The sequence below is a fragment of the Agelaius tricolor genome, unplaced genomic scaffold (genome assembly GCF_023055355.1).
Source record: "Agelaius tricolor isolate 1412-34295 unplaced genomic scaffold, bAgeTri1.0.p SCAF_19, whole genome shotgun sequence".
In the NCBI taxonomy this organism is placed as follows: Eukaryota; Metazoa; Chordata; class Aves; order Passeriformes; family Icteridae; genus Agelaius; species Agelaius tricolor.
In genome coordinates, this window is record NW_027269279.1 from 5411503 (window position 1) to 5439026 (window position 27524).

At 41.0% G+C, this 27524-nt stretch overlaps 3 protein-coding genes across 9 annotated transcripts in view; 2 read left to right on the top strand and 1 right to left on the bottom strand.

Moving 5' to 3' along the window:
- The first annotated feature begins 2740 nt into the window (after window positions 1-2740).
- Window positions 2741-5777, top strand: ZFAND2A (zinc finger AN1-type containing 2A). 5 transcript variants are annotated; one of them, XM_071444001.1, is made up of 6 exons: window positions 2741-2898; window positions 3432-3526; window positions 4237-4368; window positions 4473-4624; window positions 5137-5311; window positions 5627-5777. In XM_071444001.1, exons 1-5 carry the CDS (start codon window positions 2844-2846, stop codon window positions 5306-5308), a joined length of 606 nt encoding a protein of 201 aa, XP_071300102.1. In that variant the 5' UTR covers window positions 2741-2843; the 3' UTR covers window positions 5309-5311; window positions 5627-5777. The 5 variants fall into 5 exon arrangements, with proteins under 5 accessions (XP_071300102.1, XP_071300105.1, XP_071300104.1 ...); XM_071444004.1 differs by lacking the exon at window positions 5627-5777 and adding an exon at window positions 5007-5041 and having other exon boundaries at window positions 5137-5226; XM_071444002.1 differs by having other exon boundaries at window positions 2742-2898; window positions 5137-5226.
- CHLSN (cholesin) overlaps window positions 3443-27524 on the top strand; it is a 125000-nt gene continuing 100918 nt past the window's right edge. The window contains exons 1-2 of one of the 3 annotated variants that reach the window (XM_071443996.1): window positions 3443-3526; window positions 9748-9917. In XM_071443996.1, the coding sequence (XP_071300097.1) occupies window positions 9762-9917 (156 nt within the window). In that variant the 5' untranslated portion in view covers window positions 3443-3526; window positions 9748-9761. Of the gene's footprint in view, window positions 3527-8185; window positions 8517-9747; window positions 9918-27524 lie in introns of those variants that run through there. The other 2 variants (XM_071443995.1, XM_071443997.1) reach the window with 2 other exon arrangements.
- Window positions 19057-27086, bottom strand: GPER1 (G protein-coupled estrogen receptor 1). Its single transcript, XM_071443991.1, has 3 exons — window positions 26912-27086; window positions 26220-26365; window positions 19057-24880 (listed from the first exon to the last, which is right to left on the bottom strand). Exon 3 carries the CDS (start codon window positions 24448-24450, stop codon window positions 23377-23379), a length of 1074 nt encoding a protein of 357 aa, XP_071300092.1. The 5' UTR covers window positions 24451-24880; window positions 26220-26365; window positions 26912-27086; the 3' UTR covers window positions 19057-23376.

Below are 27524 nucleotides of genomic sequence, written 5' to 3' on the forward strand. Positions count from 1 at the left end.
ATCCAGTTTTAAGAGCCTGGCACGAAATTATGAGCTGAAAAGCAGGACATTGGGATTGGAGTTCAGAGACCTGGAAAAGGCAAATGAGAGCTGGAGTCACCCTGATGTTAATGCCACAGCAGTGGCTCTGCAGCTGGAGCAACAAGCAGGAGCACTGCAGGCAACGAGGTGGCCTTGGGGACACCAGGGACAGGGACTGATCTGTGTCTTCTGGATGGTGTTGGGAGGAGTTTGGGACACACAAGGCAGAGAGGAGGTGGATGGGCCTGGCTGTCCTGGCCATGGGCATCTCTGTGCTGTGCTGTCATTACCCAGGTGCTGGAAAGGGGACAGACCCTCCCTGAGAGACAGGATGGAAGCACATCCCTGGCTCCCCATCCATGATGTGCCTGTGGCTGGCAGTGGTGTTGGACAGTTGTTCCCCTGCTGTGCCATGAATGTCCTCTTCTGAGGGGTTTTATTCCCCCTTTAGGATGCAATGCAGGTCCCAAGGCAGAGCAGGTTGGTGTGGTGGGGTGGATAATGATGCTTAATACCCCCACAAGAGGCAATCCCATGGACTGCAGGGAGAGAAAGGGAATGACAAAAAGCATGGGACATGGGGAAATGCAATAGGCCTCCTCCCATAAAAACTAGAAAGGAAGTAGAAGGGATGGATGAGAAAAGAGGAGGCAGAGAGTCCATGCAGATGCAAAGGAGGGAGGGGATTGCCATCCATCCCACCCAGTGTCACCATTCAGGTGGCAAAGGGGCCCTTTGCAGATCATTTATATAAAACCAACACTCCACAGGCTGCCAGGGAACGCTGCCTCCCCCAGACTCCAGCAAGTTAGTTACACATAGCTTTCCTTTCACAAATCCATGTTGGCTGCCCCTAATCAAATTCTGCTTCTCAAGCAATTTCCCTTGCTAATTCCTCCCGAATCAGCCCTAACCCACCTATCCCCTTTGTCACTAAGCTAGCCAGCCTCTAATCACACACTGCACTGTGTGATCCTTTCCCAAGTAATACAGGGTTCTGTACTTCCCTCTGGTTCTCAGCAGCCTAACCTGTCAGGAGCCACCTTCTAAAAATATCACTAAAGACCTCAGCTAATTTCTAATCCTCGTTTCTATTAAGATGCCTGCCTGTACTGTGTGGGTTTCCAGACTTGGGATTTACAGCCTTCGTTAAGAGCATCTAATCTGTGCAGAGCCATTTCTGTTGTTATCCACGAGCAAACTCCTCCCTTCTCCACCATAAAACAGGATCCCTTTGGCAGCAGCTCTCCAGCCTTCAGGGCACTCTCAGCCAGCCAGGGAACCTCTTCCTCTCTGCTTAGCTCACCCCACAGTTTTTTGGCAAGCCTTCCTGGGAAGATCATGGGGATCCCACTCCTCTCAAGCACTGGGTAGGTGCTTTGTAAGGAAAAAAAAAATCAGCCTTCAAGCTCAGCAGGACATGTGGGGTTTTTTGCACCTCCCAAGATTCTGAGCTGTACAAGGAAGCTGATGCATAATAGAGCCAAGCTCTTGAAGTACCTTGGATAACTTGACTTTCTCTCACTATTTGAATTTGGATATTTTTCTGCTGTTTCCTCTTCCATTTTAAAATTCACCTGTCCCAAACTGCCAGAACCAACCAAGTCAGAAGAACAGAAGAAATGGGGGAGAGTGCCATGCTCTGGCTGTCCCCTGACCAGGCTGTCCCAGGGCGGGTTTTGGGTGTTCCCATGGATGTGGCACAGCTGTCCCAGAAGACCCCAGACAGCAAACACCACAGTGGAGGATGTGAAATCAGAGTTTACCCTTCAGAAACCTGTGGCAGAATGTAATGCTCTGTCAGCTCAGCTGTTCTGTGGAGTAAGGGTTTATGTGAGGAGATTTGGTAATTTTATGGGTTTAGGAGAGAAAATTAATTGAAGAGTGGGCAGAGTGTCTGGCTGATGACATGGTATCATTTAATCCAGCAGGAATGTGCTGTTGGGAAGTGCTCCAAGTGTGTTGGCTGCCTGTGACACCCACAGCAGTCACAGGAGTCACATGAGTGCCACGTTGGTGGGTGATGTGGAAGGTGGAGCAGTGGCACATGCCACTCCTGGAGTTCAACAGCACAAAGTGGCCTGTGCAGGCAGTCAATAGATGCAATCCCAGAGCTCCCCTTTGACCTCATGGCTCCACTCTGTGTCTGAGTCATGCACCACAGCACAGTCAGGTGTTTATGGGGAGAGCAGGGGCAGAACAACACTTTGTCATTTCTCAATCCTGTAGCAAGTGTCATGAAATCACCAGTCCTCCTCTGCTCTGTATGAAGCCAGCATTGTCACACACCTCCAAAGATCCACGTTTCTAAAACACAGCTTGATCTCAAGGTGCCTTGTCAAAGTGAGACAAGCATTTAAAACAGAGACCAACTGGGGAAGTTTCTGCTGGATCTGGTCTCCATTACCAACCCCTGCCACCTCCACCCTGAGCTCATGTCCTTGCCCTTGCTCTGTTGCCCCAAATCTTTTCTCACTCCAGTACCTATCTCCATTCTTATTCTTATTCTTATTCATTTTTCTTTCTTTTCTTATCCACATTCCCACCCCCATTATTCCCATTCCCAGGCCCCGCCCCCGACCGTGACTCAGCCGTCCCCCGGCCTCCCATTGGCCGCTGCCCGCGCACGCGCGAGGGGTGGCGGGGCACGCCATTGGCTGTGGCGGCCGTGACGTCACGGGGCGGGGCGCGGCGGGAGCGTGACTCAGCACGTGGCTGCGCTGACTCAGCGCCCCGAGCCGATAAAGCCGCGGCGGGCGCGCCCGTCCCGGGGCTCCGCTCTTTGTCACCGTCCCCGCGGCAGAGCAGGGTCCCCGTGTGCCATGGAGCTGCCGTGGCTGGGCGAGCACTGCTCCGAGCGCTCCTGCAAACAGCTGGGTAAGTGCGGGCTCGGAGCGAGCCCCGAGCAGCGCCCGCCCCGCGGACCCATCACGGAGGGTACCGGGGGCCGCTGCTGTCCCCGAGGCTGTCCGGGTTGCTGGCAGTAATGCTAGACACCAGTGCTGCTGTGGTACCCCCTCAGCAGGGCTAGGGAAAGAGTGATAGCTGTTGTTCCTGTAGGTGTTAAATTGTTAAGGAATGGCTTTTCAAGAATAACGTGATTTTTGAAACTGGGCTTTGCATTTGTACTTCAGCTCTTAGCTCTTGACTAGTTGCTCACTAAGGTTTCTGCTTTTGAAGAGCTCCTGAGGTGCTTATGGCTTGTGTTTGTCTTATGCTACAGATAAAAAAGGAAAACTTACCACTCTTGCTCTTTTAATATTTGTGAAGAATGATCTAATCTCTATAGAGATAATTGGATTGTGGCTCGACAGAAACTGCTTTAGAATTTACGTGTAGACTTCTGTGAGTACTCTAAGAGTTGTTAGCTTTGTTCCATAAAAATGTTTTCGTTTTTACTCTTCTCACAGATTTCCTTCCTCTGAAATGTGACGCATGTGGGGAAGTGTTCTGTAAAGATCACATCCGTTACGATGACCACAAGTGCAGCTCTGCCTACAAGAAAGTGAGTTCTGTATGACCTGAGTCATAATTCACCCTGCAGAATTGCTGTGTCATTTTTAAGGGCTGCTCTGAAACTCCACCTGTGATTTCAATAAAAGTGGATGGGAGAACCTCAAGATGCAAGTTAAAAATACATCTGGATTTCTAATATATAAAAACCTGTCATTTTAGAGGTCACATCTGCTAGATTCTAGTTTTTTTTTCACTTACAGTGCATCTCCCCAGAAAGGAGTGCTTTATATTTCAAGGAATGTATTGTGGTCTAAAATTTTCTGGGGTCCAAGTCCTGTAAGTTGAAGAACAACAAACATGAAACTACAGAAGAAATAAATAGAACAAGTGGGTCCAAACTTTGATCTCTGGCCTGTACTTGGGCTTTGAAGTATTCAAAGGCTGTAATTCCAGAAAAGCCAAAAGGATATTTAAAGTCAACTTACCAAATACACTGCTACAATTGGTTTGGCAAAGCATTACTATGTGGTTTTTGGATGGGGATTTGCAGTTACTGTTGTGAAGTGTGTCTTTAAAAGCATTAGCAAATGAGAACATTAAACATTTAGGAATATATTCCTATTATCTATGGGTAAGACAAGGGGAAAGACACAAAATAGGGTTGGATTTGTAATGGTTGGACTTGCTTATCTTAAAGGTCTATTTCAATCTAAACAATTCTTTAACTCTGTGATGCTGATCTGTGCTGTGTGTTCTTAGAATGTGCAGGTGCCAGTGTGTCCCCTCTGTAACACACCTATCCCAGTGCAGAAGGGAGAAATCCCAGATATTGTAGTTGGAGCCCACATAGATAAGGACTGCAAGTACAACCCAGCCCAGCAAAAGCAGAAGGTAAGAAAACGGCTGCTGAAGTCTGAGCTGCCTTCCTGTGCCTTCAGCTCGGTCATGGCTCACAGAAAGCAAACATTGCCAACTCCCTGTCCTCTCTCACTCAGATCTTCACAAACAAATGCACAAAGCCAGGCTGCAAAAGGAAAGAGATGATGAAGGTGGTTTGTGAACAGTGTGGTAGCAGCTTCTGCATTAAACACCGGCATCCTCTGGATCATGACTGCAGAGGGAGCAGCCGGCCCATCTCCAAGGCAGGGTGAGCTGGACTTGGGATACTTCAGCTCAAGATGAGGTCTCAGGGCTGGTATCAGGCTTGGTGGGGAGCTTGGACAGACAGGGAATTCTGGAAACTACTGGTCATGCCAATGAAATAGCCACGATTTCCTCTTGCGTCTCAGGCCAAATTTCTGAACCAAGAGAAAAAGCTTGTCAAATGCTTTCCTGGATTTTCAAGCTTACCTGTATCAGTCTCTCCTAATTGAGAATAGACACTGGCCAACTCAAGCATCCTTTGGGGTCAAGCTCCACATATTAGAATCCTAAAGCTCTGTCCAGCACTTTGAAGTAACCAAGAATAATCAATATCCTGACAAACCAAGTTTGAACTTAATGTTAATAAAAAAATCTGTCTTTTGCAGGCAGACATACCTTGACTGTTCTGTGCAGTAGGACTGTGAGATTTGTGTGACAGATGCAGATGATTAAACTGGATGGAAGAGTGAAAATACAGAGTGCATAGGTGCTGAGCCTGGTTGTGTTTGTTTGTAGATGTGCAGCTCTGATGAGAGCATCTCATCCCACCTTCAAGTCCCCGGGAGCAATTGGAGTGCCATCTAATGGGAATCGTCAGCACAACAGGTATCAGGAGAAAAGACAAACTAAAACCAGGCTGTGGCAGTGCCACTGTCACACCTCTGAGTGCTCTAGAGCTGGTGGCTGACCTGTAAGTGGTGTTGGGAGTGCAGTAGAGGGGTTCTGACAGCAGAGGTAAATCCCTGCTCCTCTGTAATGGAGTGATTAAAGTGTTCTCATAGACACAAGCATTGGGACATCAAATTGTATCTGCAGGCTGCTCTCCCACCTGCTCAGTGAGAGGTTTGGCCAAGTTCTGGGAAAATGGTGTTTCATCAGAGTGAGAAAAGCACAGCAAGCTCCTGAATTAAAATAAATGGCCCAAGCCCTTCCCTGGCATGTTGTAGCTCATGTGACTGAAAGTTTCAGTTGTGCAACCCTTACAGTGCATTTTTATGTCTTACAGGTGCAGATAGTAGAGGCTCTTCACATCTGGATCAAACCTTTAAAATGAAGTTAATATCTTCTATCCTTCTCTATAAATTTCTATGCAATTAACTTATTTTTGTATCATAATTATGTATGCATGCAATAAACTGCTACCCTTTCCAAGCCAATGTTATTTGTTCCTCTATTTTGAATAAAAACTTGAATGCTATGAAAAATATTTGATGTAGGAAGTGAGGTGATGGTGGTAGGTAGAAGATTACAGTTGGTATGAAATACAGTTATATTTGCTTAGGTTGTGCCAAGCCTGAACTAGGAATCTCCCAAAATGAAAATGTGAAATACAAGCCACTGTCATATGTCTCAATCCTTTTGGAAGTGTTCTGGCTCTGCATGACAAAAACCATCCATCTTGGATTCTGGATGTCATTGGAAGACCTTTATTTATAAAGCCAAACCATCTTTTTTACAGGTCCTTTTTCAGGTCCTGTCTGAAGGCTGGTGCTCACAGAGGCACGTGCAGTAGAATTCTTCATCATTTATTGTCCCTTAGACAGAAATCTAGATTTGCAGGAATATATTTTGTGGTTTCAGGGAGAAAAGGAAGCCAGAGAAAGTCCTGTGTCTTGTGTAATGAGAATAAAGCCAAAATACAGCGTTGTTTAGGGAGGCTGCTCTTGCTGTCTTCCTGAAAAGCTTAAACAAGTGAAGTCATGGCAGATAATGCTCCATCTCTTATCCTGATCAGCTCTCTTGGCTCTTTAAAACTGCATGAGTATCCAGCTGCTTAGCTTGAGGCCTGAAATATTATAGGTTGATGAAATGGAAATGTGCTGTTAATGAACAATGCTAATTCCCCAGATGGGATCTAAGTAGACCTCTCATCCAGCTAATTGTGAGAAAAATGTCAGGGCTTTCTGATGGTGTCAGGGGGTCAAGACCTCAATTTCATGTGTCATTGGAGCCATTCCTCTGCATGCTGGGGCTTCTGGGCTGCAGTGTTGGCTTAGGGCTACCTGGAGGGAAATTGCAGCCCCTTCAATGCCCTGCAGTGCTGCTGAGGTGGGAGGAGAAGCACTGTGAGGAGCAGTGCTGAGTTCCCTGACCTGGGAAAAGCCACCTCTGCTGGTACTGTAAGAGATGGGAGTGCAGTTAGTGCATGTGGTTTCCACATCCTTGGGGGTGCTGCAGGTATGCAAAGATTGTTGTGTCTCTTTTTGAACAGTTTAATCCTTGGGGTGGGAATGCTGCCTGAGGAGGAAATGTGGATTTAGGGTCCTTCACAGGGACAGCACATAAACAATCAACACCTTGAGTCACAGGCCTTTCCTAAGAAAGGACAGATGTCATTTCTGTCCAGCACAACACAAATCTCTGTGCTATCCCATTTTATGTTTGACCCAGTCTGATTTCTCATCCTGGAGAAGTTTTTGGAGAAGATCACAGCTTGCTGGCCAAACTGCACATGTAAAATAGATATGAGTTACACTGAGCACTCCACATAATCTGAGTTTTTGCAATCCTGCAGCCAAGACTGTGATTTGATGGTACCTGTAATACTGTGTTCAACCACAGGATGTCACAATAGGATATGCAATAACACAATCTATTTTAGGAAGTCTAAACATAGAAAATATTGGAGCAGAAGCTCAAATTACAGCTTTAGTTTTAGGTACCACCACCCTCTGATTATCCCGTGTACCAACACCCTAACTCAGCCCTAGCACACTGCTATATTTTATATACATTTTTTATTTTTTGAGCATAATTTCTAACCAGCACCCATTCCAAACAATGCCATGCACCCCAGTGGTGCTTTGGGAATTCCAGGTTCTGACTGTGCTGTGAGGACACGGCCCAGGGGAAAGAGGCTGTCCCAGCCCAGCAGGGATGGCTGGGGGCAGGAGGGCACCTCGGTGTGGGGAGGAGGTGGAAAAGCAGAGGTTGCCCCTTCCCATCAGTGCCTGCAATGTGCAGGGACGTGTTTGCCAGCAGCATCTGCTCCCACATCCAGCATCTCAGGGATGCTGGGATCCAAGCAAAGGGGAACAACAGCCCTCTCTCAGGTTGTCCTGAAAAATAATGTGTCATCTACGTGTGTGTATGTGGCCAAAATTCTGGCCTTTAAGTTGGCAAAGGGACTTGGAAAAGTTTGTGCATGGGGTATTTACAGAAAATGAAAACATGGAAACCAGCTTGCTTCCTGGAAATTGTCCTCGGAGGTGTTTCCTCCATCTGTCAAACCACACCCTTGGCCTCTTCCCACGCATTCCACCAGACCCCATTTGGACACGGGTACTACTGTCTCACACTTCAGCATCTTTTAGGATCTGGAGCCTTTAGGATCTGCGGGCTCGAAGGGATCGGAGCCGTTCTCCACAGAGCCACACCTCAGTGTGTCTGCAGGGGGGGGGGGGGGTCCCTGCCAGGCCCTGAGGGGTCCCAGCAGGGTGCGGGGGGGATCCCGGCCTATCCCTGCCGGGCCCCGGGGGGTCCCAGCAGGGTGCAGATGGGTCCCTGCCAGGATGCGGGCGGATCCCGGCCAGGACATGGGACGATCCGTGCCAGGCCCGGGAGGATCCCTGTCAGGATGCGGGTGGATCCCGGCCAGGCCCAGCTCCCGATTTCGGGACCCTCCCAGGCCAAAGGGCGGGGCCACAGACGGAGCTCGGCGCGGGAAGGTGACGTCACCCACACCGCCAGAAGCCGGCGGAACGTTCCTCCGCACACGTGTTCCTGATGGGTGCTTTAACTCCGAGCGCTGCTTTCTATTGGTCACCAGCGTGATTGACAGATCAGCAGCCAACCAGGTACCGCCATTCTCCCCGCGTAGCCAATGAGAGTCAAGGGCGGGCGGCGGCGCCAAGCGTGCGGCTCAGTTGAATGTGCCGGGGCGACGGCTGCGGGAGGTGCGTGTGGGGCGGGCGGGGGGCGCAGCCCTGGGTTCCCTCGGGGGTGGCGGCGGCGGCTCCTCCGGGGGTCCCCCTGCCCGCACGGAGCTGCGGGAGGGGCGGGGAGGCTCGGTCCGGCCTGGCCACATGCGCGGCGGTGGCTGAGGGGGTGCGTTGGGATGTGAGGGAGGGTTTGCGTTGGGATGTGAACCCAGGGTTTATGTTGGGAAGTGAATCCGTGTTGGGGAGCGGAGCCGGCGGCCTGTGCAGGGCTGGCTGGGGGCTGGGTGCCCTCCCGGGCCGGGCACGGCTCTGCCTCACACGTGCCAGGCCTGGCTCCGCTATCCCGGCAGTGCCGAATCTCTCCTTTGGCACCTTCTGTTCTATTGGGGACCCCCCGAGGTGGGCTTGTGGGTTGTTTTGTATTTTGGTGTATAATTCAAGGTAGATATTTGTGACTGAGCGATATTTGCCTGTGTGGTGAAAGTGACGCCGAAATTGGCACTGAAAGTGACAGTGTTGGGACAACTGGGGAAAGTCGCTTAAATCAGGCGTTGTGGCAAAGAAATAGTACGGAGTTACAACTAGACCTGCTTTCAGACCCAGCTGCAGTGTTGTCTGGGACTCCTGTTCATGTTCATCCTTGTTTCAGTCTAAAATAAAGATAAAGCTAGTGAGACAGTTCTTCGAGCATAGTTTTACCCTGTTAACCTATAGGAAAACAGAAAAGCTTGCAGTTTAATCAGAACTAGTGGTTTAAAACTGTTTAGTAATCAAATAGCCTTACATTTTCCTTGTGAGGGCACACATATGCATATTAATAAAATTATTAACAGTCATGTGAATGTATTTTGAGATGATGGGATGTTATCTGAGGTAGGCAGTTGATCAAACAGTTCAATGTGGTGTGTTTTAACCTGCAGAAAGCACAACCTAAATTATGGGGAATTCCTACCCGGAATATCACTGAGGCATTTTTCACATCAGGGCCTCAGAGGACAAAAGGTGTGGAGAATCCTACAGGGGATTGGCATTTGAGTATTCCAGTAGCTTAACTACAATGTATTCCTAAAGGAATACACGAAAATTCTCCAAAATGAAGCAAATTTCAGTGCAGACATACATTTCATAGTTAGGTAGTCACAAAAAATTATCATAGCAGTGTAATTATAGTATAGCTGTCTGTATATGAGACTGATATTTAATATTAAAAAAAGTTCTAACTGCAGTTTGGTGGTTTCTGTTACAGGACAGCATTTTAGAATGCCAAAAATGATCGTGGAAAAAAAAGAAAAGAAGGCGGAAAAAAAAGAAAAGAAGGCAGAAAAAAGAAAAAAGCTGAAGGAAGATGTGGCCCAAAAGGATGAGCTAGAATTGGAAACCAAACCGAAGAAGAAGAAGAAGCAGCAGAAGCTGCAGGTTTGGCTCTTTAATTCAATACAAAGTGGATTTGTTGTTGCTGTAGATTCTGTTCTGAACATGAGTTTGATTCAGTTGCAGTGATTCCTTGGATGCAATATTCCTAGAGTTAAAGCTAGGAAATGATAAATTAAGCAAAATCTGTGTGCAGTCATAGCAGGCAGAGGGGTAATCTTTGTTTGTTTTGGGTGTTTCTGTGAAAAACAGAGGATGGATGTGGGTGAAAGGTGACCCAAGTGAGGAGCTGTCATATGGGAATCTCAGTGCAGCTTCAGTCTTCATGTGATCCTGAGTGCCTGGGAAAACATGAAAGATGTTTTCTTGGAAGTTCTCCTGGTTTTTGGACAGAATGTCAAGTGGCCAGAAGGTGTCAGCAGTCTCTTTGTATTCCTGAAAGTTTTATGAATTATTTTATGAGAATAAAATTAGCAATCTCAGTATGTTACTTAAGTAAGAACTTGGAGTTGGAAGGGGTTTTTATGGGGTCGGGTTTTTTGTTGTTGTTGTTGTTTTTTTGTTTGTTTTGGTTTTTAAGTGGTGGAAATTATGCATAATTCAAGGACAATTCAGTTCTGATATTCTTAGTGGTTACTCTGGAATGAGGATCAAAGAACTGTAAAGCAATTCAAGAAGTAGAGAGGGAAAGCAGTTTTTTCCCTCAGGAATTCTTGAGGATCACCTCAAGAAGCTGTGGTCTTAATTCTCTTATGTTTCCTGGCCTAACATAAAATATATGTGAAAGCTGCTTGTTACTTTCTTTATCATGACATGTGTATCTCAATGGAGCTCATATAACTAAAAATTAGTACTTATTTTGTTATTAGACTTTATTTAAGCTCATTGACAAGAACATATTTGAAGAACTCTTGCATTTGTGTATCTAAGTATTGCACTTAGAGTTTGGGAAGCTTAGTATAAAAAAGCCACCCTATTGGCAGAAGCTATTCAGAGGACTGTGCAGTTTTGAACTCAGCAGAAATGTTCCTAAGTAAGAAAAAAATACATCTTTGTCAAAGCAAAAATAGGAAATTTTGTCTTTATAGCTTCACAAGAGAGAATGTTTCTCTTTTCCTTTATATTACGGACTGTGGATTTGCTGTGCTCTAAATGAGGGAAAATAATTTTCCAGGACAAAACAGTGTGAAATTGAAATGTCAAAATGAGAATTTTATTGCCCGTGACAATCTATAATTTCATGTAAAGCTGCCAAACAGCCAAGGTGGGCTTCAAGCTTCTGGCTAGTGAGGCTTTTTTGGACCATCTGGTGTGCAGTGTTCAGTTCTTAGAACACCCAGATGAGTTTTGAGGGCTGTGCAGGTTGTAGGACTGTGACAGAAAGAGCAAAGAGCAATGGAAAGAGGAATCCTTAATGCTGTTAGGGAGCCCCAATAAGCACAACAGTTCTTGGAATCATAAAAGCTGATGCCAGTGGGTGGCTTGAACATGTATATAGTGAGTTTTAGGGAATGCCATAAAAGGTCTATGACAAACCACTTCTTGGCATCAGCTTCATAAACTCTAACTGTTGATGGAGGAAAGCCTAAGTTAATAGACCACTTCTTTTTTATTTTATTTTTGAAATAACTGTTGAGAATGAAAAATGTGAGGCAGATCTTAAGTAATTTTACTTTAGAAGTGGTTAAAAAGTGAATTGCTTGGCAGTTTGGTGGTTACTCAGTGTAAGTACTCCCAGCTTTGTGAAATGCTTGGTTAAGGCACGCTGGCATTTATGCTTTAAAGTGCTTTTGGTCATCAAATCTTGTGAGCATGGAAAGTGTAACAGAACAAGGTAAAACTGCTCTGTGTGAACGGGAAGATCAGGAGGGGCTCTGGGGCTGTGCTCAGTCAGTGAATGGTTCCAAGTAAGAAATGTGGAACAAATGTTAGGCAACTGCTGAGAAGGTTTATTCTGCACCTTTACTTACTTTAATTTGATTTCTGTTACTTTAAAATAAGCTGGAATTTTGCTAGATCTACAGGAATTCCTGACTCATGGTGCCTGCAGTCTGATGAGCTGTGATTGGTTTTTAATGCAATAATTGAATTAAAGGAAACTCTTCCTGGCATTCTGAAAGTAAGGATGGGAAGGCTCCAGTTTTTCCTAAGGTGTCTCATCTGTGGTAGAAAGAAGTCAGAGTTTTTAATGGGACAGAAGTTTCACTGGTTCATTAAGTCATATTCCTGTGATTTACTTTTTTTCTTTTCTTTTTTTTTTTTTTTAATTCTAGTACAGCAAATTTAATCTCCAAAGTGGAAAATACAAATGTCGAATTGATTTTGTTATAGAGCTGGAGGCAGGCTAATGTGTGTTTTCAGTGACTGGATTTTGTGTACACTGATCATTCCTTCAAGAAATTTATTTCAAAAATTCTTACCAGCCTTAGACTATGGCATTTTTCCTTGGAACAGCTTGACCTTTCAGAGTAATCTTGATGTTTTATTGATTTTCATCTACTCAATTTCTTCTGTTTACACTAAATAGCAATAAGCAGTTCAAGCCCAATATGAATGTTTTTGTGAGTGATCTTAGAACCACACAGCTATAAATATGACATCTCTAGTGGAGCTGAATTTTAGAGTTTAAATAAGTTTAAAAACTTAATTCAGCCTTTCAGGTTTTTCTGACTGATTCTCCTAATGTTACTGTTCTATTTACCTCCTTGAAACAATTGCACATATTAAACAGATTTTTTTTTAAATCACTAGATATTAATTTTACATTTTTTATAATGGCATTTATAGTTTGCTAACATACTTATATGTTGAATGTTATCTTATATGCTAACATACTTATATGTTGATGAAATGGAAATGTGCTGTTAATGAACAATGCTAATTCCCCAGATGGGATCTAAGCAGACCTCTATCAGAGTGTTTAAGTTTTTCCTTTCAAACTGTAACATGGGTAAGAAGAAAAGAGATTTAAAATGTGCCATCTAGACTGGTGGTTTGAAGCTGACTATTGGATTCTTGGGTAACAACTGCCTGATGGATCTTTTTGGAAAAGTTGGTTTTGTTTCAGTTCTCTGAAAAAAAGAAATGCAATATTGTTTGTTAATGCGTCAGCTTGAAATAACAGAACCCTTAGAAGTGTTTCTTTGCAATTACCCCTGTTTTGCTTCTGATTGTGGATTTCTTCAGACTTACATCTGCCCCAATGGCACAAACCTTTCTGGAGCAGCAGTCCTGCCAGGTGCAGCCCTGTAGGTAGGGAACAACGTGTGGCTGCTTTGATTCCCAGGGCTCTTTGAGTTCTGAACTCCTTCTGTGTCAAAGGATTTGTCATTTACGGGCAGCTCTCGTTGCTGCAGTGCTGTTTGCAGAGCTGCTGGCTTTCTGCAGAACAGTAGGAAATTCTTTCAGAACAGAACATCTATTAGGCAAGATTCACAATTCATAATCCATGAAAACAATATTAATTTCCTGTTCCTTCCCAATTTAGTCTAGTGAATGTTGTAACTTCAAGGAAAATGAAGATGAGTAAGGGAAGATCAATCTTTATAAATCAAATCCCCTTGTTCGTGGTTGAAGGGTACTTTAGGTAATGCTCATACAGCCAGTGGGTGTTTCCTTGTACTTCCTTGTTATCTCCAGCATTGCAAGTGGTTGGAGGAGGAGGAATCAACATTTTCCTCAGATAAAGGCAGGATCAGTGGGAAAGGAATTTAATTTCTGAGATTCCATACAGATACTACAAACAATGGCAAATAAACAAGTAGCTCATAATGTTTCTTTCATCAAAGTGTGCAGGTGCCCAAACAGTAAGATTTGTTTACTAAATGGAAAAAGGCAAAATTTGTAAAGAAAGGGTTTTTCTGTTTGGCTTTTTGGAGGTTATCATAAAGAGCAGTATAGAATTCTTAAGCTGCAAAGCAAACCACCAAAAAATAAAAAAAGATTATTTAACATCACTGTTTGGTTGGAAAACCCTCTAAAATTATGTTTAAGCTGTAGAGACCAACATTTTGGGCATGAGCTCGGTGGAATAACTGGGTGGAATAACTACTTTGATATGATCTTTAATGCTGCTTGTAATCAGGTAACTGGGGTAGTAATTTGAATGTTTAATGAATGCAAACCAGACATTGGTGCAAACTGATCCAGCAGATACTGTAAAGCTATTATCAGACAGTGTATTTATTTGTTTGACAACCCACTAATTCATCCCAAAGCCTGTTCTTGAAATAATGAGTTGTGGATGATTTGCAAACAAACTCAGTAATCCATTATTGTTCCCTTAATTTATTTTTCTAATTAATGGGAAGCTTATCTTGTAGCCATCAAAATAACTTAGTTTATCTTTTCCCATCCTAAAAAAATGCCATGAAGTTAACAACTTAGTGTGATGTTGCAGGATTTTTTTCTGATTACCAGGCTACCACTATTAACTGTATTTTATATACATTAAAAGTATATTTTGGAAACTGCATCGCAATTCCACTGTCCACTCTTCCTGCACTTGTTTGGTTTTGATGTACTTGCTTCATCCTCCGTTGTAAGCATTAGCATTATCTGAGGTTATTGATTTTTGTTCAAGGATTATGTAAAAATCTTTAATATTTTAATATTTAAGATTTAATTTTAATATTTAAAGAAAAAAAGGAAATAAATTCTGAAAAGTTAATTTTATTTAGCATAACATCCTAAAATAAGAATCTCGTCTCATACTGGGGTTTTTGGACCAATTTGAAAGTGTCTTTAACATGCAAATAGAGTTTTGTCCATGTTATGAAGAGAAGATGACATAATCTTTCATCTTCCCCCATCCCTCCATCTCCCCCCGTGCCTTGATGGAAAGATCCATCAGCAGAAAACAGTTTCCCAGAGATAAAGGGGGAATGGGAGCTGTTTCTCAAAATGGCCAAGTTAAATGTCAGGATGGATGTTATTGTGCTGGGTTTTGTCAGTCTATAATTAAAATATTGGGCCTATTTCTCTTTGCTTTGGGCTGCCTTTCAGTTGAATGTTTATTTTTGGGTTATTTGTTTGGGGTCTTTTTACTTGCACTAAGAGACAAGTTTGCTGGCCCACTGGCTGTCAGTGCCTCTCTCTGTGTGGTGGCCTTCTGATAGTTATAGGAAATAATTACAAAGCTCTAAATTCATGGGGCAGTTTTGGCTTACTGTGTGACATCTTGCTTGGTTTATCTGCTTTCTTATCTATGCAATATTTCTCAAATTAGGAAAATTTAAAAAAAACAACTAACCACAAAACAACAAACTTTGAGGGCAGCTGGTTATGGGACTGAAACATTTGTTTCCTGCTAACACTTCTTCATCAGAATATTGATAGAGTTGCTTCAAATTATTTTATTAAATTAACCATACATTTATTTATTTTAAAAAGGGGGTAAATTTAATTATGACACCCATGTAGTGTTTATAGAGGATAGTAGGCCTTCTGTAAACAGACATGTCTAAGAAGGCACAGAATTGTGTCTGAAATATGGATATGCATAGATTAGGCTGAATAATTTTACATTCCTTTGAAAATTATTTTTGTAATGGTACGAATAGATTTCCCAGGAAAGAGTATTCACAGCTGGGAAAACAGTTGCTACTTTGAAGATGGTTTTCCCAGGCGAAAGGCTCACGTCCCCAACTGTGTTTGGTATAAACAATACGTGGTGTATTTCTTACTTGTGTTTAGAGGAATTGTGCATTCTTCATTACATATTAGCCAACAAGAGTTTCATGCTAATTCTTGGTATTTGCCTTAATCTGTATCCATTCAAAGTTAATTCCCTACTTTTATTAATAAAGCCAGGGTATTAAATTGATGGGGAGTTTGGTGGTGAAACAACTGTCCCTTCTTTGCTGTTAAGAGGGGAAATTCTTCCTTCTCTGCTTGGAGCACGTACTTGCTGTTTCCTCTCAGCCCTCATGCTCTTCTTGATGGTGAGACCTTCTTTGATGGCTCTTGTTGGATTTCCAGTATAAATCCTTGCTTTCCTGCCTTAACTGCAAATATATTAACAAAATTGAAATTCAGGACAGGATTCCCACTTGTGGGTTGAATTTGTTGAGTGAAGGAGCAAAAGCAAGATTTGCTTGACTGTGTCAGCCAGCTCCAGTCCAGTGAGAACACTGTTTTCTGTCCTTTTTCAATGATAATTTTATTCTGGTTCTGTATTGATGACTTCTAGCTCCTCATAGAGAGAGGCATCATCAATGAAAATTGCTGGAAAAGGCCCAAATTGAATATAGAAAACTTGGCACAAATCCTCAAAATACATGTAACTTCAGTTAAAAAGAAGTCCTCTTAACATGTTTGAATTTGCAAAATGCATTCACTTGGCAAGAAATTAACTTGTAAGCTTGACAGGGTGTTTGCTGCATTCTGATACAGGATAAAGAACAGAGAAATGGGCATTCAAAGGCAATTATTCTTGACAGGGCTTGAAACTAGGAAGTGTGTATAGCATAATGTATTAATTCAGGCCTGATTCTTGTGGGTTTGTCACTTCCTCTTTATTGCTCTTACTACTGTTTTGTTAATGTTAATTGGCTCAAAAAACCTAAAATGGCACAGATTTGGATATTTAAAATATGCTTATTCTAAAAAGCAGTCCTGTTCTTGATGAAATGTTGCTGCTTGTTTAAACAGTGTGGGAGTCTGGTATAATGAATTTTATAAAATATGACTTTTTGTGTGTTGATGAAATAGATTCAAAAATCAAAAATACCCAATGTTTTGGTGCAGATAAAAGGGGGGATGATGGTTGCTTCTGTAGTATGAATGAGAAATGAGACGTTTTCTCATTCAAAATGCCTTCTGTGTTTAGATGCAATATTGTGAACCACATGGAAGATCAGTGTATATTTATGTATGTTAATAAATTACAGCATAGATAAAATGGCTCTTGGGTATTAGATCAAAGCTACACAGATTAATAAATACTTGGAAAATGCTTGTCTGTTACATCCAACAAGTAATTAGAACAGAAAATTAATCTTTTGACTTTTAGAACCTGCCTGAAATATTGAGGGTACAAGCATGAAGGTATTTGACAAGGAAACCAGACTCTGTCTTTGAATGCATTTACCTATTTCTAATTGAATCCCACAGGAGTTCTGTAGGACATCAAACAGAAGATCATCAACCAGTGTTTTATTACATTTCTCAGCATTATCTTAATAATTTGCATCTGTAAAGCAGGCTATTGCAAATAGCATATCCATAAGGGCAGACAGCTCTTCCTACCATCTCAGAGTTTGAAAGATGTCAAAGCTGTTCAGAGAATGTACTGAGGGCTTAGAGCTGCTTTGCTTGGAAAGGAGCAGAGTGGTTATGTAAAGAGAAGAGAAAATCTAAGTATCTGTGGAAAATGCATGCTTTTAGTTACTGTCATTCCATCCTACCTTTACACTGTGGACTGAGTCCTAAAGGAGAGTTATTAATCCTTACCCACTTGAAAAATAACTAATTGCTTACAGAACTGTTGTACTGAGCTGTAATACAGAGGTCATTGAAATTGGTCATGGGCTTCTTGTGGACTTAGGAGCTCTCATGCACCTCGCTGGCTGATTCTTTTTTCAAATTACCTTTCGAATAGAAAGTTTTCCCTATTTTATTATGAAAATTCCATGTTCTGTGGTTTTCAAGCTTTTACTTCAAAGACATCTTTTAATAAACTTGTGAAGTAGGGGTTTTTTAAATTGTAAAATTTACCATACTTTGCTTAAACTATGGCTGTCTTCTTTACATTTGTCTAGATTAAGTCATGATCTAGTTTGAGCTTAGAGTAGGAGCAGGCAACTGTCATGATCTGATGGGTTTTGGAATAAAATCTCTGGCCAAGGTCCAGAAAGTCTCACGCAGTGAGAGTCAAGAAGAGCACAAATCAGCAGGGTCAGTTTTCCATGGGTCCTCATGCACTCCTTGTTTTGGGCTGAGGATGCTCAATGGATGTTTGGGTTCTGTGTCAGTTCCAGCAGCACCTCTGCCAGCAAGCCTGGGCTTCTGATCCCACAACACCCCAACAGTGTCACCCATCAGCAGGCAGCTTTAATTAGCATAAGAAAATAGCATGTCATGTTTCTCACTCCACTAGAGAATGAGCTTGTAATATCAGAAGTAATTATTCTGGCTTTGGAAGCCAAGCTAGTTTATAAATTGAGTTCCCCCACACATCACTCTCTGTCTCTTCTTCCCACCTTGATACTCAGTTGTCAGGTGGATATTTGGAATGGTATCAATTGTTTAAGTGAGCTGTTTCCTTGGTTTGCTTCTCAGTTTGCTGTGTGCTCTTTACTCTGGAGCACAAGAGTTAAAAGGTTTCTGTAGTCAGGTACGGGCTATTTCTCTTTTGTAGTTCTGAATGGAGAGAGAATGAAAGGAAGAAAATCTTATTTGCCATTATATTACTGTTTCTATTGAGGGAATGCCTGGGAAAGGAAACATTTCTGCTGCTGAGGCAGAAAACAAATCTATCTCCAGCACTATTAGGCAATTCTGCCACTGAGCTCTTTCTGTAAAAATCGCCTTAACTCCAATTCTAAGGATAATTTAACAATATCCTAATAATTTTCCTGTTTCTCTACTATGTCTTTTTTTCTCCCCGTGGTTTTTTTAAAGTCCTTCCAGAAAACACAGTGAATGCAATTTGAAAAGGTCTTAAACCTCTTGAGTGATTTTGCTTGCAGGTCAAGTGAACTGGGACTTGTAAGCAAAGCTGCTGCTTTGGAAAGGCTCACCCTGCTGCATTAAATATTTATTTTGAGAAGATAGGGTTTTACTTTTTGGTAGTGAACAGCTCAGTAGTTTAATTTGGAACTTTGAAATGTCTTGTGTATACCTGTAGCAGACTGTTTAAACAATGTGAGAAAACAGGTTGGAAACTTGAAAATGGTTTTTATTGTGGGGGTTGAACAGTTTCAAAAGCCATCCTAAGTCACAGGTGACTGTGTGAGACTCAGACAATCATCTTTATATTTTGTAATGGCATTTAGTGGACTTCTGTAAAAGAAATGAAGTAGCATGTAAGAAAGGGAGATGAAAGTAGGGCTGATCCTGCCCAGTCTGCAGAGGGCATTGCTCCTGTGTTGGCACCTTGGGTGGCTCAATATGCAGCTGTTTTTTCTTAGCTCCTGCCTGTGCCATGCTGCTGTGGGATGGAAGTCCAAAAGGAAGCCCAAACCCAAGGGTTAAAAGTTTATTGTAATAAAAGTCACTGTGGAATGAATAGTTTGGACAATACTGTTGAAGAAAGGACACCTAAATTATAAATATGACTGGAGGGTGTTCAGATTTTCATATCTGGTATCTCTGAAACACAGCACAGGGCGTGTACCACAACCTCCCTGACAGCAGAGCTTAAGGGTATAGGGGAAAGGTGTTCTGTGTGCATGTTTTAAAAATGACTTGTTCCCCATCACATGTTCCTGTTTTACCATAAAAAAGAACAAATAAACAATTAATTTGACCCCATGCTCTTCTGTGGTGAAAACTTTCAATGTTTGTCTGATGGTCTGAATGGGTAAGGTAAGACTTAGGGTGAAAGGGAAGGATAGACACTGTCCCTTAAATTCAAATCAAGCCTTATCTTCGTTGTTTTCAACCAAAATCAAATTAATTCATTGCTTCACCTTCATAAGTAGCTATTAAAATTCAAACCTATTTCTTCATACACTCACTTGTTTTTAGTTATGCAGAAACAAGTTCCAATGGAATTAATGATAATCAGGGTTGAACTTGACATGCTTTTACTTACGGTAAACCACTCTTTAACACATTTTTTATGTGACAATCCTAACCATTTAAAATTGTCCAGACAACCTTTTCCCTTTTGCAGTCTTAATAAACAGCTGAGAGAATACAGCAAAATCCTTACACGGGAAAAAATTCAGTTATACTCTAACACAACTTGATGGCTGGAAAAAAGATTAGAGCCTGCACTGTACAGGCAGTGAATTTTGTTTGAAACACAGATACTTAGTCTGAAATTTTACAGGCGTTTTCTTGTAAAACTTTGTGCTCAATTTCTTTTCAAGTTTTTGAAGGGAGAGGTGACTTTTGTTGCATCTTGCCCATCCTATGTCAAAGCCTTGCACAGAATGTGGGATCGCCTGACTCATTGATTCAAATTCTCTGTCACATGCCCTCCCATGCTGTAATGCTCTTCATAAATGAATCAAGCTTTATCTTTAGACTGACAGACACTGCATTTTTGAGAGGTGGATGTTGTGTCTGCACAGTTGGTATTTAGTGTATCTCCCAAAACTGTCAAAAGAATGCAAAGTTACAGCATCTCCTTAACATGTTAAAGAGGTCTCACATAATTCTTTTTCTCATATCTTTTTACACAGCTAAGGAAAGCTTTCAGTTGCATCAGGTTCAGACTGGTGCTAGTTTGTGCTGTTTGCATTTATTTTGTTTCTAGATATTAAGTTATACACTGTGCATTCAAGGCAGTCTTGTGCTAAAGTACTATTTTCAAAAGCAGTTAATGGTTTCAGGGATTTTTTGATTATTCCCTCTCTCCTCTTTTCTGTGAGCTTTTCCTAATACTAGACTTTTCATGTCTGGAAACTTTATATTGAGTATTGCAGCAAAGATTGTAAACAACTGTGATAAACAGGTTTTTAAATCTCATAGTTGTCATCAGTCCAGTGTTTTAGAAAGGCATATGGAATGTTTTCCTTCAACTCAGCAATGAAACAATTTGAGAGACCAGAGATAAAAAAGTGAAGGAGTTGTATAGCAATTCTTGCTCCTATTCCCTTTTTCCTCTACACTCTAGAAGAGGTTTTATTTACTGGTGATTATGTTCTTTGAAATTTAAAAAAAAATGGCACATCAAGCTGAGATCCTTTTCGTGCATGGATAAGCCATAGTCACGAGTTATTGCAAGATGCTGGTTTGCAGAAAGCATGTTGTGTACATAAACACATGGAAGTTGTATGACATTTCTGTAAATATTACTTTGTACAGAGTTACTGTTTAAAAAAAAAAAGCTTTGGGAATAAGTGTGCAGTTTTTTCAGCTGGGAGAGTGCTTTGCATATAAAGTAAGAAATATGTTTAAATTTAGTAATTTCAGGCACAGTTCATAAGCCTGTCCCAAAATATCAGCAGTAGGGAACCCATCAGGTACTTTAGGTTTGTAATTTAGTTTTAAACATGCAACAGGTTGTTTCGGGTTGAGTAAATATTGTTTTCTTAATGCTATAGTAATCTGGTCTTTCCTAGATTTCACTGTAAATTACTGAATAAGATCACTTAGAAACAAACTGCTTTAGAATATGCATGAGCAGGCATTTGCTATTGCTATTTGTTTATTATTATAAGCTTCTGCACAAAGACTTTCTTGATTTGTGTTCTGCAGGGGTAGCAGAAAGGCTTGTACCATAGACTTGTATTGGAAGGAGGCAGAAGGAGAAAGGATCTTATTCCTAAAAAACCAAAATAAGCAACAACTACGATTGGGAAAGTGTATTCCTGCAACCCCAAAGTTCTTTATTCATGGCAAGTGTCGGGGTTGCACAAACCTAATAAATCTGTAAGTTCAAGATGTGTCTGTCTTCTCAGAATTGCATTGCCAAAACAATTATCCCTTCCTTCAGCTGGGTGTTGTCTGAAATAGCCATCGTTAATGGTGTGGTTAATGTCTATTGGCAGTCCATAGGACCTGAGGAATTGTGGCTAAAAGTACTGAGGGAGAAGGGCTGTGTGTCGTGCAGCACAGTGGTGGGAGATGACTTAACTGTATTTTAGCAACTTGTTCTACGCTTGCATCTTTCTTGAGAGATCTGCTTGGTGTTGTGCAGAGAGGATGGAACTAAACACTTTTTTCGTTAGACTGTGATTAGCAATCACTTGGGAATAATCTGCAGTTGCCTCAGACTCCACAGTGCTGTTCCTGTTGGAGCTGCAGGAATATCCAGCTATCTATTTCAAATTCAGCCATCATCGTCTTGTGGCCTTTCTGTTTATAGGTCAAGTCTTTTGTGGCCAAAACTTCCACTGAGAAGCTCAAGATATTTCATGAGAAATATGAGTGGAATCATAATTTTCACTGTTTTCTTTATTGCTTTAGTAGCTTTAGTCATTGTTTTAAAGGTCTACATTTAAAAATCCTTTAAAATCTGTTATTGTGCTAATTAATTAATATATGACATTTGAAAATAGGACAGAACATCTTATTCTGCTGAGTTCTGGTGCTTCAGTCAATAAGCACAGAAGTGAAATGAGTTTGTTCACTTGAGAGATGCAGCAAGTGATATTTTAATGATCTTGCACACTAATCTCTAGGAACTTTATAGCTTCCTCTGAACAAGTCCAGGAGTAACCTGTGCTAAACATCAATCAGATTTACAACCCAATTATTTGCTAGAAGGAAAGAAACACTACTGTTTTCCAGTAAGTGGTGCTATCATTTGTTTGCTTAGTATAATCTTCAAATGATCAAAGCATCTAAAATGCATCTTTACAGTCTCGAAAGGCTGGGGCTTTCTGGAGGTGGGATGGGTGTGCATGAAGTTCAGATCTGATAATCCCACTCCATTACATATGGTCTTCCTTCCTAAAATTGGAGGTTTCTGTCACTTTCATAAGCAATATCTACACAATATCTACAATGTCTTTTGCAGAAAGTGACACTTCCTTAAAAACCAGCATTTTGTTGTGGAATGTGAAGAGACTTTGTGCAATGTGCACTCAAATCTGAAGGCAGGTGTGAATAATGTTGGTGCACTGGCATTTTTGACAAAAATGCCAATTATGTTTGTTCTGAGAGAGATCATCAGGGTCAATCCTTAAAAGACAGAATGAAGCACTACATTTTGCTTCTGTGAAGGTCTTTGAGATGAGCACTATAGTTACAGATGATTTTGGTTTTGATCAAGTACTGATGTAAACAGTAGATTACATTTAGGAGACAAAAACTCATCACTGTGCTTGATTATATTAAGATCAAAAACTTAATCATGGAAGACATGCTAGAATACAGTGACGATAGTACCAAGTAGTTCTTGTAAGCAAAGTCATTCATCTTAACATGTTTGGGTGAAAAAAAATCAATGTTTTCTGCATCTCCACATCAATATGTTGTAATGATTTTTCCTCACTGTTATGGCAGCTTCATTATTTAAGTGGAAGTACCTTATATACACCAGCAAAGTATCATCTCTGATAATCAGATTACATCTAGAGTCTTCCTAAGTTGATAAAATTTTCTCTTATATCGTCATTCATATATGTATAATGCAAAATAAAGCTTCTTCAGTGCTCAGCTTTTAATAATCCTGTTCATAATTAAATATAAATCTGACTAAAACATATTCTTCTACATTAAAGTCTTGTCATAAAAACATTTTGAATATAAACCTTCAATACTCAATAGAGCGATACAATATATATATATACACACACACATATGCACTTCTTTTCTGTTAGTAGCAAGCATTTTGTTCACTATTTGCACAACTTCACAGTCATATGTTCTACACAATGATACTAAATCAGACTTCTGATTGCTCATTACTGTCAGGAATGACAGACGTTAAGGCAGCCTGACAGAAGCGATGCAATGTTGACATTTTTGTTTTCTGTTCAATGTACAGTCGCAGTTTGTCTCTGAAGGTTTCCCCCAGAAAGCTGTAAATTAAGGGGTTCAAGCAGCTATTAGAAAAAGCTGCTAGGTTCACAATATGTCCTGTTAAAGGATAATCATGCCTGAAGGATGGGCTGTTTGAAGAGACGGGCTCGCTTTTCCTCTGGAGAAGTTGGACGCTAATGAAGACGTTTTCAGGGAGCCAGCAGATAAAGAAAACCAGGACAACAACAAAAATCATGCGCAAAGCCTTCTGTCGCCGCAGCCGGAGACTCCTGTGCTTGTGTGCTTTTATAAGGACTCGAACAATTAATGAGTAACAAAGACCGATGATCACAAAGGGGATAATAAACCCCAGGGTTATCTCTAGCCACTGGATTTCTTTTACATCTGCAAAACAGAAATAGACCTCTCCGGTGTGCTGTAAGTGCACGGCTGTAAATGGGACTAGAGCTGCCGAAATGGATGCCATCCATATGAGCCCACAGCTCAGTCTAGCGTGCTGCATAGTGCGAAATAAGTTGGACCTCATTACTTTGGCCAGGGCTAGGTATCTGTCAAAACTCATCCATGTCAGAAAGAAAATGCTGCTATACATGTTGATCTGAAGGAACAAAGACATAAAGGTACAGATGATGGTGATATCGTAATATTTCTCGTCAAGATTAAACACCTCAATGAGAGAATCGGCCACTAGAATGAGATCAGCCACTGCCAGGTTTATGAAGTAAAGGTCTGGGATTGTCATTTTTTCCCGAAAGCTAATGTTGACCACCAGTATTAGAATGTTTCCCACAAAACCAATAGGAAAAAGGAATATTGTGTAAAGGCATGATAAGAAAAGGCCAATAACATATTGTTGGTGTTCTGATTTATCAGCTAATCTAGAGGATATGCTTTCGTTACACAAATGGGATCCATTCAGGTTAAAAGTTGTGCTGTTACATATAACAGGTGATACTGAGGCAGAATAAGTTTCCATGGTTAGAATATCTGCAGAAAAGATATTAGTACTCAAAGTTTGATGGCAATACCAAAAAAATCAGATTTTTGGTTGGTTTCAACTGAATTCTTAGTAAGCATTTTTGGTTGGAATTGAAAAAGATACAGACTTTTGTATAGGAAATGAAAATGCTTTAAAAGTCAGATTAATTAGACTTAAAACTGACTGAAATGTAATACTACAGATAGTGAATGTCTTAATTTGTTTTACAGGATGCTATATACATTTTAAATAAGAGAATTTGCAGTTCCTGTATGCCTTAAGATCATGTAGGAATCTTTTTACCATGGTGGTACTGGGTCTCTTTAATAAAAGCTTTTCAGCAGCAATGTTTCTTCATGCAAGTTGGAAGGCAGTGGAATTCTAGCTCCATTTGTTTTCTTTTAATAATCAATGAACATCCTTGGACCTGCAATTTGCAAATGGAAAACGATTAATCTCATATTCCAGCACTGTTCCATGTGCCATTAGCTTCTGCTAACTTAAATCACAGCCGAGGTTGTGGAAAACATCATGTTCTACTATAAATGCAAAGGTTCACTTAAAAGAATTTAAATTTGTTCTAGATCAAAATACCATCATGAGGGCAAGTCTGTTAAAATTGTGTGTGCCCGTCAGGGTTTCAGTATTAAAAAATGAAGAAATACAGAGAAATCAAATGAGTGACTTTAACCTAATCTAGGAAAACTGTATTTTTAAATATAGATACATAGATATTTATTTTGTCAGCTTGTAAGGGTAATAAATAGCAGAGTCTGTGGCTGAGAAGGCAACAGAGATGAAAAGCAGTTGGTTCCTGCTGCTTTCAGTGGGAGGGAAAGGCAAACTTTAGAAATGAAGGTAATACAAGCAGCATATTGATATACACCAACATTATGATACTGTTTGTCTTCTGTTGTGATTTATTAAGTTTCACTGACTTCCGTGTAGTAATGGAAAATAACCAGTTATCAGATTTGTTTACTTCTAAATGTTGAATGTTATGCACTTGAAGCATTGCTAGAAGTTTATTTAAAAAAAGAAAGAGCCAAGCAAAAAACACCCCAAACAAATAAAACAGCAAGGAAATAACAAACCAAGTTATTTTGTGCTAAGTTTTAAATATTTTAAATTGCTTAAATCTGCATCTTACTGTCAAACCACTGATTTTTATTTCCATGAAAATATATTTTAAAAATTGTTCGCTAGTAAAATTCATGCACATTTCCACATTTTGATGACTTAAATCCTGCCAGGGTGCAATCTGGGGGAGGAAAGAGCAGACCACTGGTGGAGTAGGAGGGTTAGAATAGTTTTAGTCAGAAATACAGCTCTGCGTTTGCTTCAATGTATTCCAGTAATCAGAAATAGCTACAGATACTTAAACAAAGATACAGGTTCCAGAGCTTCGATTTTTAATTAAACAGGTATAAGTTCCCAGTACCTGTTGCTGTGTTTTGAACCATTTTAATAGTGTAAATCTTCATGCTAAAATATCCATATGAAATTACGCTCACGACAAGGTTCAGTGTTTGTTTCAACCAGCTATGAAGTCAGACATTAACTGTTGTCTTTATGTAACAGCCTTTTATTTGTGAACAAGGCAGTAAAACAGATTTAAATACAATAAATGATAAGTTAACAGCCTGAGCAATTGATTTTAAAAGGTCCGTAGGTGGTCAGATTTTAATTACATCGGAAAGGCTGCCAAAAGCCAAGCAATTAAAAGCATTACAGGTAACTATGTACTGTGAAACACTTTATTTTACCTTAATTCCATTTCTCCCGAGCTGGTTTTCCTGCAGACAGCAGCAGGCTGCTCCTTGCTGGGTGCACACGTAATGGATGTGCCAACTTCCACTGTCCTCTCGGTAAAAACTTGCTTTTAGGTGTGCAGAGCTGCAGTGGGTGCCACCTGTTGATGATTCAGCAGTAAAAACAAAAAATCATATAAAAGTCTTACTCTGCTTTAAAACTTATTAAATAGAGAGTTTACAAGAGCAAAATGCAGATCTTGCTGCATGTCCTTGGCAATAAAACAAGCTTTATAGATTCCCAGGGTTGTTCTAATTTGTGTGCAGTTGAAGTGCTGCTGAAGAGCCTTATAAGGCTAGAATTAACCCTGTTTCTGCTGGTTTCGTTTCTACTCGAACTACTCAAACATCTTTCTCTTGTATTTGTCAGTTTTATTTTGCCTAATTGCACCCTCCTTTCTGCCTCTGGTGTTTTTTTAAGTTTTATAGTCCGTTCAAATCTAGAGCTCAGCTGAACAATAATTAAGAGATTTATTTGCAGATTGCAATGAAGCATATTTTACATAGATATAAAGCAATTATTTCTGTTATTTGTGGTGGTTTTTAAAAGCCTCTGGGCAGTCTAAAGGGAAATATTGGATTGAAGGCATCAAGCATCTGAGAAGGGTCATTTGCTAAATGGAGAAGATAAATTTCAGTTTTCCTACCTTCAAGTCGATCCCATTTTGCCTGTTTGTATTCAAATTTTCAGGTATATGTTGTCATTCTCTTATTTCTTAGAATTGCTCAGCTCAAAATCACATGGAGGCAATAAGCTTACCCTACAGAGAATGAGGAGCCTCAGTTTTGCATTAAACAACAGTGTTGCAGGTGGAGTTTTGCATTTCGTCTGCAGGGGGTAAAAAAACCTACTTGACGTTTCAAGTAACACCACCTACTGGTGGCCAGAATTCTTAGAATGGGAAGAAAGTCAAAGCTCCCTCATAAAAGAGCAATATTTTATTTGTGGCAGTTGTTTTCTGTGGTTATATTGATCTGACACCTGAACGTTCAGTGCCCTGAGTGGCTTTGCTGCAGCATTCTGCTGCTGCTGGAATGAGGTGAATGGGATCTCAGCATTTAGGACTTCAGGAAGACAGTGTGACAGTTTCAGAAGTGTGGAGTAAGCAATTAACATGTCATTATAATGGTGGATGTATGACACTGATTACAGTGGTCAAATATCTTTAGGTTACAAAGGACCTCTCTGTAGGAAAGTGAAGCAGAGATTCTTTACGTGAGTGGTTTTGGGAGCAGAAGCCCTCTGCCTTCATTGAGGCA

Coding starts and splice junctions, on each gene's coding strand:
- ZFAND2A (XM_071444001.1), top strand. CDS start 2,844: ATGGAGCTGCCGTGGCTGGGCGAGCACTGCTCCGAGCGCTCCTGCAAA. Junction 3,527..4,236: donor GCAGCTCTGCCTACAAGAAA/GTGAGTTCTGTA, acceptor GTGTGTTCTTAG/AATGTGCAGGTGCCAGTGTG. Junction 4,369..4,472: donor CAGCCCAGCAAAAGCAGAAG/GTAAGAAAACGG, acceptor TCTCTCACTCAG/ATCTTCACAAACAAATGCAC.
- GPER1 (XM_071443991.1), bottom strand. CDS start 24,450: ATGGAAACTTATTCTGCCTCAGTATCACCTGTTATATGTAACAGCACA.